This window comes from Tetrao urogallus, assembly GCF_951394365.1.
Source record: "Tetrao urogallus genome assembly, chromosome: 7".
NCBI lineage: Eukaryota > Metazoa > Chordata > Aves > Galliformes > Phasianidae > Tetrao > Tetrao urogallus.
The window spans coordinates 27081365-27097362 of NC_136820.1; the positions used below are offsets into that span (position 1 = coordinate 27081365).

General features: G+C 40.1%; 2 protein-coding genes across 2 annotated transcripts in view; one reads left to right on the forward strand and one right to left on the reverse strand.

Annotated features, from left to right (window-relative positions):
* The window catches only part of UMAD1 (UBAP1-MVB12-associated (UMA) domain containing 1), a gene marked incomplete at both ends in the record, with an annotated part of 62985 nt that extends 56696 nt beyond the window's left edge, over nucleotides 1-6289 (reverse strand). The window contains one exon of the mRNA XM_079538351.1: nucleotides 6208-6289. Within this exon, the coding sequence (XP_079394477.1) occupies nucleotides 6208-6289 (82 nt within the window). The remainder of the gene's footprint in view (nucleotides 1-6207) is intronic.
* Nucleotides 6290-12159: 5870 nt separating this feature from the next.
* On the forward strand, nucleotides 12160-14917 carry RPA3 (replication protein A3; the record flags this gene model as incomplete). The annotated part of the gene is made up of 4 exons (XM_079538579.1): nucleotides 12160-12258; nucleotides 12439-12513; nucleotides 14226-14334; nucleotides 14835-14917. 4 exons carry the CDS (start codon nucleotides 12160-12162, stop codon nucleotides 14915-14917), a joined length of 366 nt encoding a protein of 121 aa, XP_079394705.1.
* Nucleotides 14918-15998: the final 1081 nt, after the last annotated feature.

The window sequence follows — 15998 nt, forward strand, 5'->3', positions numbered from 1 at the left end:
TTTTCCTTCACAGAAAACTAACATTGATTAACACCTGTGTCAGGCTGAATGACTTCCACCAGACAGCAACTACAGACACCAATACGAGGAACCCATTTGGAAAGAAAGATCTCTAACTATGCTGTAAATTTCTAAAAGACAGACTTTGATCTGAATTTATCATTTGCCAGGATAGCAACTTAGACTTCTGGAAGACATTTTCCACCACTCTGTTTTTCAGTTGTAAGTTCATCTTACAGCCTCTTGAGTCCAAGTCTGATTTTCCTATCCACCTTCAACACTTTCCTTTGCATCATAAAGCAAAGAACTTTCTTACTCCTACGAGGGATTTAATGACCAGTATAAGTTGGGAAACAAAGTTTACAGCCGACATCTGAATATCCCTACTTTTGTGTTATATTTTGCTATTCTAGGCAGGCATTATTTTTATTTTTTACATTCCAACCTCAGATTGCTTTAAGAATGCATTACAGACCAACTGACTGAGACACTACCTATGGGAGTAAAGCTGTCAGAACCCAGGTGTCAACAACAGTCACAAATACTATAAACAAAGGTTAAAGAACACTGGTGTCTATGCAAATACATCATTGCAGAACAATCAGGTCCAAGGAATGCCTTGATCTTTCCAGAGGAGAAGTTTCTAGTGGGGGAAAGAGGGATTAAGAAAAATAAATAAATCAGGGGAGAGAAAAAAAAAAAAAAAAAAAAAAAAAAAAGGATTTTCTTCATCTGTATATTCTACTGCCATTGCTATTTACAAAAGCTTTAAAATCAGTAGGGTGAAACCTCTCAGGAGCATTCAGGAGACGGGCATCCATAGAAAGTGACTATTATACATCAGCTTGGAAGGCAGTTAATATGAAAAACAGGAATCCAACTCCAACCAATATTTTCTTACAGGGCTAGCAGCAAACTGTCAGATGCATGTGTGACCTCAAAACAACCTTTTGCCAGATGCCTCTTTAACCTCTTACAATTACATCAATTTCTAAAGAGATTGGTACGTTTTACCATTTTCCTCTTTTGGTTATGCAACTTAAAAATACGTGCTTAAAAGCCTGACTAAAAATGCTTCACTCTATGCATTTTTGATCTACCTTAAAGCTCCAAAATAACAATCTCAAATACACTGGCAAATATTTGAACTTTTTTTCCCCACTCCAGAAATAAAACTGCTATAAAAGTTGAACACAAGAAGTCTTTAGCATTTTTGGGGCCAAGAGAGTATGAAGCCTAACCATCAGTTTCAAAAAAGCATTGTTTTAATGTTGTTTTAAATAAATGTTTATCATTAAAAAGTAGGTTAAATAACCTACATTTAAAATGAGTAGAACCCAACACAGTGATTCAAAATTTGCCTGCATAGAAACATTTAAGAAAGGGCATTTTGGTAAATTTAAGTCATTTACAGAAAGACTTTTCTTGCAAATTTAAACTTTAATGAAATATAATACATGTCATGAATGTGTTTTCTGGGGCTCGGGCCTTAGAAAGCATAAAGACAAATGTAATGGAAAAATAGGTCGCATACACTGAAGTGCTAAAAATTCTAACGCCTGACTTGTGGCTGAGATAACTATTTGAAAATCTGGAGGTACGTAAATAAGCAATTAAAAATGCTCTGCCAAAAGAAATCCACATTTTGATGAAACAGTAAAATGGAAAGACTGCCAGTACTGCACAAAATCTAGAAAAAAATATATATTTCCTTTGAGAAATATACCTACTTGCACAGCACAACAATGAATTTCAGTTGTTCTGTAACCCAGTTCCTTTAATCTGCATAAGAGATGCTGACTGAGTTCACTCAACCAAATCACTACTGGCTTTCAGAATACAATCAACACATGCTTTTCAACAGTATTAATATAGCATGAAGCTTGTGCTCCTAATTATTCATGTTTTTGCATTCTGTTTTTCCCCCTGCTGTAAAATATGCAAATTTACTTCTTTGTGTTATTTAGGTCCCACATGGGCCTCCAACAGATCAGCTTGGAAAGAATTACAAGCCAACATCTAGATACATGCTGTCAACACTTCAAGCTTCATTATTTTTATTAGACTGGAATTCCATTATAAATTTGATATTAGGCTTTAAAAAGCTTTTTATACATCTGATGAAAACCTACAGTCTAATAAAATGTTGTACTGATAATTACTATTACTCGACTTTCTGTGTGTGTGTGGGCAAATGAAGGAGAAAGAGAAAAGCACTACAACTACGAGATGCAAGAGAAATCACCATCTAGTGGCACTACTGAAAAATGCAGTTTGTTTTTGTTTAAAATTAGTACCCAAGAGAATTAGTTTGACTTCATTACTGAATGAAGGGTAGCCATTACCTCCTTATGCAACTAAAGATCAGTAACAGGAGAGGACTGTTTCTTCTCTTTCTGAATTCTCCCACTCCCTTTTCAGTCAACTCTGACTGAAAAATTCAGTGCCCAGATGAGCTACCACCTCTTTTTTCAATACAGAATGCAGAAAGCAGCGATTTGAAAAACAGGTTGCTTAATATAATCAACACACGCTCCTCAACAGTATTAATACAGCATGGCATGCACCAAAACATTTACTTACATTGGCACGGGCTAATGCATATATTCTTTAGAAAAATATATATATGTATTAGAATTCCCCAGAAACCTCAGATTGTCTCAAAGTTAACATTAAATATTTTCAAACCTTCACAAGAAAATGAAATGGCAGCTTGCTTATTGGAAAACAGCAGGGTTGGAAATAGCTACACAAACACTACATGCAAAAAAAAAAAAAACCCAAAAAACCCTTAAACCCACCAATGCAGAAAATAAAAGGACACTGAAACCTTCTTTTCTCCAATGGTCACTAAGCCTCGTGGATTTCTTAAATGTAACAGCATATTATTTTAAAATACTGCAGCATTCCAGTCTTTGTGACTAGCACCACTAGAAGCTCCTTAAATATTAATGGCAAAACAGTGCAAAGATTCACAGGATTCTACTACAGATTACTATCAAGTCACAGAAAAACCAGCAGCAGCAACACTAAGGTCTTACAGATCTCTTGGTGCATTTCCTCCTTGAGGTATGTGCATGCAAGAGAAAAACCAAACAGCTATTTGAATTGCACTAATCAAGCAGTAGGGATGCAGTCCTTAGATTCAGAAGGGTCAGTATATCATGTTTCCTTTTCAAAACATACTTAATTCTTGAAGATTTTAAAACTGCAAATTCATCTCAGAAGTTCTTCCAAATATACAGAGACCTACATTATTGACATGACCGTATAAACAGTATTTTACTTATGTACTTACACGTCAGGAAACATCTAGGTGTACTTTAATTCATGACAATTTATCCAGTTCTTCCACAACAAAAAGCACCCCAAAGAATATCTGTATGTGTAATACATTAATGGAACACAGAAATGGACGGCGGGGGGAACAATACATGAACTGCTCTTCAGAAAAACAGAGCCAAGATTTCCAGAACTAAAGACTGACTGGTGTTGATCATTTGACTTTTTCAGATCTTCATCACAGAGCACTTCCTGATTAAGCCCGTTAAAGCTGAGCTTGGTCACTGCCACTAGACCTGCTCTGCTCTCCTTACTCAGGCAGCACCGTACAGTGCCTCTGAGAGCTGAGGTCTCTGCCTCAGCCTGTCTGTCCTCACATCACCTTCTCTCCCCTGCAGGTTCACCTGCCTTGGGGTGCAGCTGCCCTTGCTGCTCCTGCACACCTGGCTTGTTTCAAATTTTGCTGGAAGAATAATCAAGACCCTGCACATCAGCGTCTTAAAATATACCTGAAAACAAAATGAACGTTGAACAGTAGTTTTGGAAAAGCACATCCAGGGCTCCATCCAGGACCACCCAAAATTCAAATCGTATCTCTGAGAACAATGTTTGCAGAGTTTCTGATTTGCTCACCAGAATTACATGAAAACAGCACTGCCTCAATTTTTCAATGCCTGATTTTTGACAGAAATTAGAACTACAGATCACATGCATCTTTGTTAACTGATGAGAGATTTTTAACTGTGTTTAAAACCAACACACTAGCATTAATGTGTTTTCTTCCACACAGCTATCAAGAATCATCAAAATGGATGGTAGACTGGAATTCGTTTTGCAAATAAATTGTAATTTGATTATTTCTTGATAGGTCTCTCTGAGACTTTTAGTAGGGTTCCTGAAGGCCCTCAATTAATGGTGCATGGTATGAAAAACCTTGAAAAGGATTTGTGACAGGCAAGCTTCTCCTGACTACAAAAAGCTTCTGTGGAAATCAGAAGCTAGCATTCTCTAAAGATGCATTTTTTTCCTCTTTTCTCTCCATGAAAGAGAAGCAAAATGCTTCCTCCCTTCTCCACAGAGTATTAGTGAACAAGGCTGTTGGTTTTTTTTCTTTTTTTCTTACGTGCTTCAAATGAAAGACTGGGCTTAGAAAACAAACTGAATCACACAACATTTAGCTCTGACCCCCTGTTAAGACTGTTTGTTCACTGCCTAAGGCAGTATTCACACTTATAACTTAAAGATGCAGTCATAAGAACAGCTTTCCTATGATTACTACTAAGATAAGACTTCAGTACTGATGTTCCAGAACGCTTTACATCTCATTTTGAAAAGTTTCAATATCTCCCATCCAAGCAATAAAAAACAAACTAGGAGAATAACTATTCCTAGACAAAACTTCTACGTAAGTATCTACTTAGGTACTAACCTATAACTCTGCAACTGCTTCTGACCAGCAGCACAGTGATATTCTTCACTGACAAGACAGGCAGTAATTGTTCTGCCAAGTAAAAGTTCAGATGAAAAGACAATGTGCTATCTCATCACAGCCTGCAAAATTAACTGCTATTCAAGAGAAAAGAGATAGTAAATAGAAATAACAGAAGACTCATGCATACTTGATAATTCTTCAGTTTATGTTTAAGAGATTACTTTAATACGGATTTACAGGAATAAAGTTTAAGTAGTCACTGACAGCATTTCAAGAAAAAGGAACGAAGCCAAGTTAAGTACAAAACTGGGATGAACGGTTGTTGCAGATAAGCAACCTTTATATGCAGAGCTCTCTTTCTGTTGCAGAATTTGAAACTCCGGTCTCCAACCTTTTGGGAGATGATTGTGGTCTCTCCTTTAACCCTTCCACAATGCAAGTGCTGGAATTATTTAATGTAGTCATCAAAACCAAGGTGAGTAGACAAGTCCATATGAAGAAAATCCAGTGGAAGACAACTGTTCAACATAACAGTCACATATGTGAAACTGGATCTATTTTAACAATTGACAGCTAGCTGTGGCTATTTGTTTTAAGAACATGAGTAAGTTATCCTAAGAATGAGCTCTGGTAGTCTCACACTGTTAGATTTTGATAACTCAGCAGCTCTCCTTACTTCAGAATGCTCAAATACCACTTACATAGATTCCTATAAGATTCCTGAATATAACTCAGTTAATCAGAGCAACAGAAATTGAACACTGATGATGACAGTTTTACAAGGAGAAAAATACAAACTTTCAGAAGAGGAAGAAGAAAAGGATCAGTTACAGCACTACAGCAATAAATTCTGTTTCTCCTGTGTGCTTGAGCCATCCTACAGAACTTATGACAGAACTTACTTAATGGTGTAGATTTAGCCTGGCCACAGACAAGTACACTTCAGATTAAGTTCTGAATAACAGAAAGACTTGGAAAATCCCAAACTGCTTAGTTTTCATCAAACTAATCAAAAGTCATATTCTGAATCAGAACATTCACCGTGTGACTGGCAATACACAGACACATCTTGCCTTCTAGTTTAAAAAGACTTTGGGAATAACATTAGAAGGAGGGAAGTTAGCAGCTGTAACAAGATATTCTCTCTGCAACTCTAACCATAAAGTTAGAAGCAGTAACTCTGAGGTTTCTTGTTCTGAAAAGAAATAATGTTTCATTGTTTAAAACATGAGGGGAAAATAAGAAATTGGAATTTCCATGATCTTCAAGAAGAGCTTGTACCTATTAAAAAATAATAATAATAATAATAATGTGAAGAAATAAAGCTTTAGCTGTTTAGTCTGGAATAGTGTAGGCTTACTCGTGGAAAAGCAAGAATTCTGAGTTGTTTTTGTTACGGCTTCTTTTAACTCTTTTCTCTTAGTCTAAGCATCTCAAAGACCTTTTTACACTCAAAGATTACAAGAATCATTATATACAGAAGCGTCACTTACCCACAATAACAAATCCATCTGCTTCCCTCTCTTGCACTGTAATTTTCTTTGAATCTTGACCTTTTCGGAAGAAGCTGAACATAGTCTCTTTTTCTCTTCTTCTAGCTTGTTATCTAGAATGAAGACAATTTATGTTAAATACAAGACAGCAGAATTTAGCATAAAAAGTTCATACCACCCAAATACCAAACGCATGGTATTACAGCTAGATCTGTATTACCAGATTTGAAATATCAGGCATTAGCATGTCAGATAGAGTTCCTTGTTGGTATAGCAATTGACTTCAATAAGCAAAAAGTTTAAATTACTAAAGGGTTTTTTTGTGAAGAATGGAATAAAGCCATTTAAAACAGACAAACAACTTATCTTCCTAATGGAAAATTAAAGAAGAAAACTCTCTTCAGCATTTATTAAGCACCTTTCCATATTCTTTTGTGCTTTTGAATTGTTGTTACACAAATTTTCCCACCAGAGTTTGCTCTCAAGGTTTTAAACCCTAGAGCCCAAAACATGATCCTACAGGAAATGTAGTTCTATAACGTAGCAGTACTTTAATTAAGCAAATTAAACTATATTAAGTGTCTGTGCATCAATTACAAAAGCACAGATAAAAAATAAAAACATATACAATAATAGCATAGCATCCATTTTCATTTTTCCAGTTCATACCCTTACATACAGCTTAATACTTGGGAATATTCCCCTAAAAGAAAGCACAATACAATGAAGCAGCTTCTTTGGAACAATAAGCCGTTCTGTGATAAGAACCTGCCAAACAGACTGTAACTATGACTTCACGTGAGCTGGAACAAAACAGGTAAAGCATAACAGTAATGGGATAGTGGCAGCCGTAAATGATTGTGCTCAGTATCTCAGGAAAGCAAGATTTGAAGCAATTTTAATAGCTTAAAGAGGACAAACTCGTCTGGAAAAGCCTCACAAGCATTAGTCAAAAGACAGCCAGATGGGCCAGCTATGAAGCACACCATATATTTGGATAAACCAAAAGACATCCTACATAAATTATCTAATTATTCTGAACATTTAAGATGTAGAATCAAGGAAGGATCATTCCTTTAAATAAATAAATAGAACACAAATTTATAAGAAAAGTTTCATTAGCAAGTCCCACTTCAGCAAAAACTGAACAACAGAATCACATGAAGTATGCATTCACAGGTTTGACTTACTTAGTGGACTATCAGTACAGCATCACTTTCTATTTTCTACACAACACGCACCACCAAACACAGTAACCAACTCTCACCATCTCCTCCAGCAACAGCAGCTCCCATCTACGGAGCTGTTGCAATGGAAGAGGAAAGCAGCACTGCCCAGCAGCCACCAGCTCAACATCTGCTCACCTCCAGTTCCCTGAGAAGTGCCCAAGTGGCACCCTGGGCAATGCAGAGCCACACAGCAGCATGTGAACAGACTGGCTAAAAAGTGCCGCATCAAATAGAAGTGAAGGTAAAGAGAGGTGCATAAAGCTTTTCTCTACTGAAATACCAATACAAAATTGGCAAAGTCAAATAATGCAATTTTGAGTCCGAAGCAGAGTTTGAGGAACTGAATCCTGACTTATTTTGAAGATATGGATAGAGAAGGGGCTGACAATCCAACAGGAGTATATAAATCCTAATACATACACCCAGGAAGAGTCAAGTCTAAAGACAAGAGGTATACTCTAGAGATAATATTATTTTAAACTAAATATAAATAAAAAAGAATCATCATGAGTGAAATATAGGAAACTACAATGCTAGCTTTTATATTTAAAAATTAAAAAAAAAAAAAAAAAGGATTATTTGCCCAAATTCCTCCCTTCCCATCCAAGTATTTGTGATCCCATACACAAGACTCGTTGTGCCCTGCTCAGTGACCTGCAGTAATTTTCTTCACAACCAGCCCTGACTATTCACCACGTATGAACTGCCCCCGCTCTGCTGTTACAAGCATATCAAATCCTTCCACGGAGCAGAGCATAGAGTCCTTTATGAAGTGTAAGCATTGGCTTTCAACAACGGTATATAAATAGAATGTGGTCAAAACCAGCAGTGATTCAAAGCGTGGAGTGATACCTCTGAATGAAACTCAGAGCAGCCCAGAGGCCGGCCAGCTACAGCTGGCTTACACTGACGCAGTGGAATTTCTATCAGTCAAAAAAACCACTCAGATGCATGCAAGAACACCCCAAGCCAACCAGCCTCAGATATGCAGTCATACGAAAAATGAATGTTACTTCTGTGCATTTGATTCTTCTGTGCACATTTCCTTACCTCAGCGTGTGGAATACTGGTGTTCCAGTCCCATGGAGGTTACACAGCAGAAACCCCCTAATTGCCTCCTTTCCCCCACACCCAGGCTCAACACATGGCGCCAGCAGCATATTCCTTTTTTTAGCCCTTAGGGAATAAGTCTTCTCCTGCTACCAATTAGGGCTGTCAGCCCCATAGCTCAAGCGGTAAAAACCTGTGCTGCAATGCTCAGGAGTCAGGTTTCTGCTCCAGTGATGTATGAAGGAGAGGCAGTTGTGGAACAGTTTTAAAATGCAATTTTACCTTCTTCCCAAGCACACAACAACAAGAAGAGAAATCAACTCAATGTGTAAAATCTCACAGGTAGCTCTGGTAGAGACTCCGATTGCAGGCAGCCGCTCCAAGAGCTGCAATTGCTCCGTTCCCTTCTTTTTCCTCTCTGACATCTGCATTATTTTACAGTTTCCAGCTCTTCCAAACAGTGATCTCCTTTCACTATTACTCACACAAAGTAAAGCATCTTATTAAGTGCGTACATCTACACAACAGTGTTGTGCAGGAAAATATGAGCTTATCAGCTTTTAATTCCTGCACACATAAACATCAGTGCTTTAAAACAAACAAACAAACAAGACTGGAGGCATTTCAGTTCAGAGAAAATGAGCAGTAAGTACAATTTGATACAGCCAAATTAACTTTACAAGCACTTTCACAACCTGGATTTTTTCCCCCGTCGCTGACAGAAGGCAAACCTTTTCTGAGTATCCCATTTTTTGTTTCCTGTAAACCTGTAATGCCCTCAGGTCTGCATCAACGACTTCCCTTCTTTCAGTCTCTATCCTCAACACAAAGATTAACCTTAAATAAGAGCTTTTAAGCATAGCAAAAAGAGAAAAAAAGAGACAAAAAGCAGAGGCATATAAAGTGAGGCTTACATATAGGAGAAGGATGGGCAGCACTGTGATAGCTGTGATCTTTGCTCTCTTCAGAATTTTATCAACTGTGGTACTTCAAAAGTGAACATAAATCTCTCCAGCAATATGAAACGCAGACGTGAAGTTTCCTGAATTACATGTTAAAAACAGAACAAAGAAACACCGAATTGAATGAAAACACACGCGTGCTCTTGAAGATAAGAGCACTGTTTAAGCACTTGCAGAGTCAGGCTGAGTCTTACTACTCGTAGATAAGATGAGGCTTTATTACACAAAAGCTGAGAACAACCAATTTTGGCACAAATTTAATTTCAGAGTAAAAAAATCACCTTCAATGTTTGGAAATTTGGATGTATGGTCACATGAACTAGAGAGAAAAACACATGACATCTTTGCTTTTAAAAAGCTGTCAGCACAAAATCAGAGACAACACACCCATTATTCAGAGAGTGCCACATTCCTTGCAGTAATGCCTCCAGTGTAGCACACCACTTTCCTCTTTCCAGATGGGTTTAATTTTATTTCTATAGGAGACCTGAAAATTGAATTCACTGACTAGAGATAAAAATCTCCCTTAGAGGGAATATGCAATTCCCTTCTCCTCATGTTTCCCCCTCAACAGAAAAGGGGACATAATTTTTCCTTTCTCCAGTCTCATTGTTGGTAGTTGAAAAAATAACTCTTTTGGCACTGCTTCAGTCATTAGCAAGTAACAAACTGTGAAGTACAGCAATTCTGTGAGCCTGTAAGAAATATTTTGTCTTTATGTGAGGCTCTGAGAACAAACATGCCACTGGGCAATGATGAGTTGCAGAGCTGCACACAGGGATTAATGTATGCCTGGTACACTTTGTCAGTCTGCTTTGACAAGAGGTATGGCAGACCTTTGAGCCAAACCAATACATTACATCCAACAGGATTGGATCCTAACCTATTTAGCACTACTTTCTACCATTTTCCTGCATGTTCACAAGTAACATGAGACGAAAGGTAAATTAATGATTAAAAAAAAAAAAAAAAAGACACTTGGGAATACAGCAAAGCAGAACTGTGATGAAAATACTGGTGCTTAGATAGATGATGAAGTGAGGTCAGAAAAGATGCAAAGACTGATTTTAAAGAAAGAACCAGAATAATTTCAAATCCAGCTGTCTAAGCTGTAGAACCCACAGAAAGACAAAACGAGATGGCATCAGAGCAGTTCTCTCATCTATATGAGCATTTGCTGTGATAGACTACTAAATCAGCAAGAAAATGAGTAACGTGTTCACAGCCCTGTACAGCTCACTTATAACATGAAACCAACTAATTCGGAGTCAAGAATGCACATGCTAAAAAGATTTCCCTGTGACATCAAAAGAATTTAAAAGCTTCTGGCCTAATAAAGGTTTGCACAAGAAGAGAAGAAGAAAGAAAACCCATGATAAATCATTTCTTTATCTGCCACTAACTCTAGTCACATTCCTTTAGTTTATGGATTTGATGAAGATAGGTGTCAAGAGAAACACAAATACAGAAATGGGACACACATTTGCTAACATGCTAAAAAAGACGTAAATATATGTATATAAATATATATTTATTGACACTGTTCTAACAGAGGACCTGAATTACTCAGTGCCAACGCAACCTCAGCTACCCTCATACAAAAATACACCAGGATGTGAAATCACAAACAACCACCACGATTAAGGTGACAAACAGAAAGCCAGGGGTGAACCAGGCATAGTCAAACTGCTGGCAACAATCCAAACACTCAAGAAAGCAGCAGATAAGACAGAAAGCCAGACTTTCACCAGATGCAATGCCTAACTGCCTGAAAGCTAACTTCTTTCCCTGCAAACTCTAACAGCAAACCTCCATTGGCAACTGAGGGCAACAGATGTAATGCTACTGACAATAGTGCACAGGATCATACTGGTGCTCCAACCAGACACGACAGCCCCAGGAGCAGCGCTGTTGCACCTTGCGCTACCTTCGTGAGACGTCTCCTTCACAGCTTTGAAGAGATGCTGACGTGACAAGGATCTCTGGCAAATTAACTGCCGCGAGGCGAGCAGCAGAGCGACCCTGAGGAAATGACAGCGCTGAGGACAGCGCTTTGGGAAAGGAAATTAGAAAGACGTTCTATACACTGGAGACATTCACAGAGCACAGAGCACAGCCCGACACGGCAGCGGGCACAGAGAGAGCCTGGCGCCAACTCTGCCTCGCGTCAGTCGTTCAGTCAGCCAGACGGCGCTGCACAGCACGCAGAACCGCGGTTCCCCGGGGCAAGGAGAAGCGGTGTGATTGCGCAGCGTTCGGGCAGGCAGCGGGCACGCGGCGCGCGCGCTCCCTGCAAAGCGAGCGGAGGGCTGCCGGCAGGGGAGCGGGAAAGGGGTCAGGCTGCCATTGCCAAGAACTGTAAGGGCTCGGGCCGCGGCGAGCAGGCCAGCGGGAGGACGAACAGACCCAGAGCTTCCCTGCCGCCTTTCCCAGGGCTCAGCCCTCTACCCGCCGGCCTCCCCGCCGCCTCCCCCGCCTCAGCCCTCAGTCACCCACCAGCCCGCCGCCGCTGCTCGTCGCTTCCGGCTCCGTGAGGCGACGCCGCCACCCTCCCCCCCGGCTTCAGGAGACAGCAGCGGCGCGCTCCCATGACGTCATAGCAAAGCGCCAAGCCGATTGGCTGGCGGCGGTAAAGCCCCGCCCCGCCGCCGTCCCGTTGCCCAGGTTGACAGGGGGCGACTCCGGCGCAGCGCGGGAAGGAGGCCGGCGCCATGGGGGACGTGCACGAGGCGCCGCGGCCGCGCATTGCCGCTGCGCAGCTGGCGCAGCACATCGGGCGGCCCGTCTGCTTCGTGGGGCGCGTCGAGAAGGTCCGTACGCAGCCCTTCCCCCGCTTCTCCCCGGGAGGCTCTCCGGAAGCGCCGCTGCCCCTCCGCCGCCGAGTGCGGCCTCGCCCGGGCCGGCTGCAGCCTCCCTGCGGGCCGAGGGCTGTCTGTCCGCTCGCTCGTCTTTCGGCCGCCGCTGAGCGCACGGCGTCGTTTGTTTTGTAGATTCACCCGACGGGGAAACTTATAGTTCTGTCGGACGGAGAAGGCTGCAACGCGACGGTGGAGCTGAGCGAACCTGTAAGTAAGCGGCTGCGTTGTTGGGAATTTTTGGCTGCTGTGCAGACAGGCTTCGTTCCCCCCTTCCAGACACGTCCCTGGTTGGATGCTAAGGCTTGCCCTTTTCGCTGCTTGTTGCACGGTGTGTTTCACCCCACGTCTTGTCTTACTTTTTCTTTCACTTTTTCCTTCATCACTTTACTGACCATTTTCCTGCCCTTAACAAAATGCTTCATAGAATCATAGAACGGCCTGGATTGAAAAGGACCTCAAAGATCATCAAGTTTCCACCCCCTGCTACGTGCAGGGTCGCCAACCACCAGACCAGGCTGCCCAGAGCCCATCCAGCCTGGCCCTGAACCCCTCTAGGGATGGGGCATCCACAACCTCCTCGGGCAACCTGTTCCAGTGCCTCACCATGCTAACCATCCTACGCTTTGTGAGAATGATCGAAAACAAACCTCAAGAATATCTTGTTTTTAAGAGTCCCTTAAATGGATATTTCATGTGCAGCAATACTGTTTCCTTTGTGACCAGTAAAGGAGTAACTCCCAGGCATTTTCTCTATTTTTTTTTTTCAACCTCTGAGGTATGTTGTAATTAAAGGATTACTGTAGTTGTGACACCTCCTGATGACAAATGCTATAGTTTAACTGAGGGTGGCAGCAGTGTTTCCATCTTTTCCTCTGAATGAGTTGTTAAATATACAGGCAAGTCTGACTCCATTGCTGTGAAATAATTGCACCAATACTCTGACTTATAAGAATTGAGTCTCATTCGTGTAAAATGCAATCTGGAGAAGAGTTTGGTCTTATAAATATGAAACTGTGTTCATCTCCAAACTGCAAGAAAATGTCTTTCCTGCAGGTACTGCCCTGTATCTTAACTCTCACTTGAGCTCCTGAAAAGGTTTCCTGTGTTGAGCTGTTGCAACTTAGGCTGTCAGCATCTCACCAATGATTCTCTGACTTTCCATGACAGAGTAAATGGGTGAATGTCATAAATGCACAGCTGAATGCTGGGCATTTCAGTCTGTGCTGCAATGCTGTGTAAGGAAGAAACGGGTGTGTTTAGAAAGATCACACAAGAGTCAGATTCTGGAAGGGTATTACTGAAATAGTACCACAGTCTTCAAAAGAATATGCTAAAATCAAAGAGGAAAAGAAAACAAATAATTTTAGGGTGAGATGAAATTTTTAGCCTTACTATTTTTTCTTACTCAACCAAAGGTTTATTACCTAAGAAATAATTTTGGATGATAATCTAAATCCTCCTTAATCTAGAATTACTGGCACTGCTTTCTAGCACAAATGATAATCCCTTAGCTTTCATAGAGTCTTACAATCTGCAAAGTTTTGAATGCAGCTCATTCAAATCTGGATTTTAATTGTCTCTGTTGCCCTAGACCAATCTTCAGTATTTCGACAGCATAGTTTCATACACCCTCAAAGTTCAGTCTTCCCTCTGCTGCTGCTTCATACCTTTTCTGTGTAGTACTGAACTGTCTTTACAAAAACTGTAAATCTGTAAGAGGTGCAAAGCTTTTGGTTTTGTTTTTTTTTCCTGTTGTCTCTTAATCCTCTCCTCTCCCCCCCAGTACTCATGTATGACTTGACACAGAACAGAATCTGTTGTAATGAACAAACCTTCAGAGAATTCCTGGTTCAAGTGCTGTGCAGTGGAAATAACAGCTAATTTGGTGATGCTAATTTCATTTCTGGTACATTCTGCAGCTAGATGAAGAGATCTCAGGAATTCTTGAAGTGGTGGGAAGAGTAACAAATCAGGCAACCATCATGTGCATGTCATATGTCCAGTTCAGGGAAGATAAAAGTCCATTTGGTAAGTAAGGATATGTTAGAGCAAATTAATTTTGTATTCTGAACATTTATTCAGTAAATAAGGAAAGCATCATTATCCCTTCCTGTGGAGAGGATCATTCTTCAAGCTGCCTAATATGGTGTGGAAAATATATAAACAGACAATGGCATTAGAAAATACTACATGCTGAATACATTATTTTACTGCCAAACTGTAGGGACCAATTCAAGGCCTGAGCTGACCTAGGCCATTGTCCCAGGCCTGATTGTTTCCCCAGTCCCAGCTACACAGTTCTTTGTCCTCCCTGTCCTGAGTTGGACCTTGTGTGATGTCCAGTTATTAGCAGGCCTAAAAATAATCCCTCAAAAAGAAAGCAATGAGACTATGGCAGGATTAGAAAACTGGAGAGCATGTAGGGGATGGAGAACACTCAACTGTATTGCTTTAAAATTGGCAGTGCTTTAATGCTGCAATTTGCTAGTGGGGAATTTAAGCTTTTTTCTTTTTTTGCTCTCTTTCAGATCTGGAACTCTACAATGAAGCACTGAAAATTATTCACGAATTCCCTGAATACTTCCCCTTTGGTACTGGGAGGAACAATTAATTCTTTTTAGAGCTTCAGGTGTGCAACATTACTTTGGCTGTCTTACCTGACAGCATGGTAAGACTTGCATTAGTTTCCAACAAATATACTAAGAAGATGCTATTACACGTGCCATGTGTGGCCAGTGAAATATATTTTCTTAGAAACTTTTCTTTGCATGAGCTTAGTGAGAAGCAGAACATTTCTGTGGCTATCTTACTGACTGTATATATTTAATCCTTCTGCATTCATGAGGAATACTCTCTTGAAGGATTTGACTTGCTAGAAATGGACATTTTGTAGGTGTCTTTTCCATTGTCCACAGAGGTCCCAGGATACTTAACACAAAACTCATACTGAAGATGTTTGGTAGGGTATTAATGTAAAGATATCTCAAAATATCTTTTGCTTTGATATAAATTTGTTGAATGTGGGGGGGAAGATTTATTTTGCATCTTGATAATGGTCACTTCTCCAATAAACATATGACTACATACAACTACTTGTGGTAGTATTATATCTACCTAGTGCTATTTCCAATGATACATGGTGATTCCTATTCCATTTTACCTAACACAAGTAATTTAATTTTGACAGTGTGGAGCACAAGGTACTTGCCTTTTGCACTGCTGTTAAACATTAGAGAGATTTAAGTGTCTGATTAGGCTTGTAACTCAATCACACTTGAAATCCCCATCACAAACTTCATTCTTGGTGGATGTCAAGGCAGAAGTACCAGGACTCTGCTGGAATGTCTTGATGATTTTACTCAGACAAACTTCCCCACAGTCCAGGGGGAATTTTATTCTATTACAATCCACGCTATTTAACATTACACGGCAGAATTCTTACCTCTCCACGTAACACAGTTAATCTAACTTCTGAAAATTTTTCTGTGAATTAATAAAATAGTTAGAAAGCATTTTAAGTAAACTTTTTTTGTGTGTGGTTCCATATTCACTAGCCTTTTCTAGCTGCAGTTTTTATAGCTGGATTAAAACCTTATTAAGATCGCTAGCACTGTGCTTACTTACGAATATCTCCATTTTTAGTCAAAGAATCTGTTTTTAAAGAGGCCTCATTTATCAAACTTACTACAAAC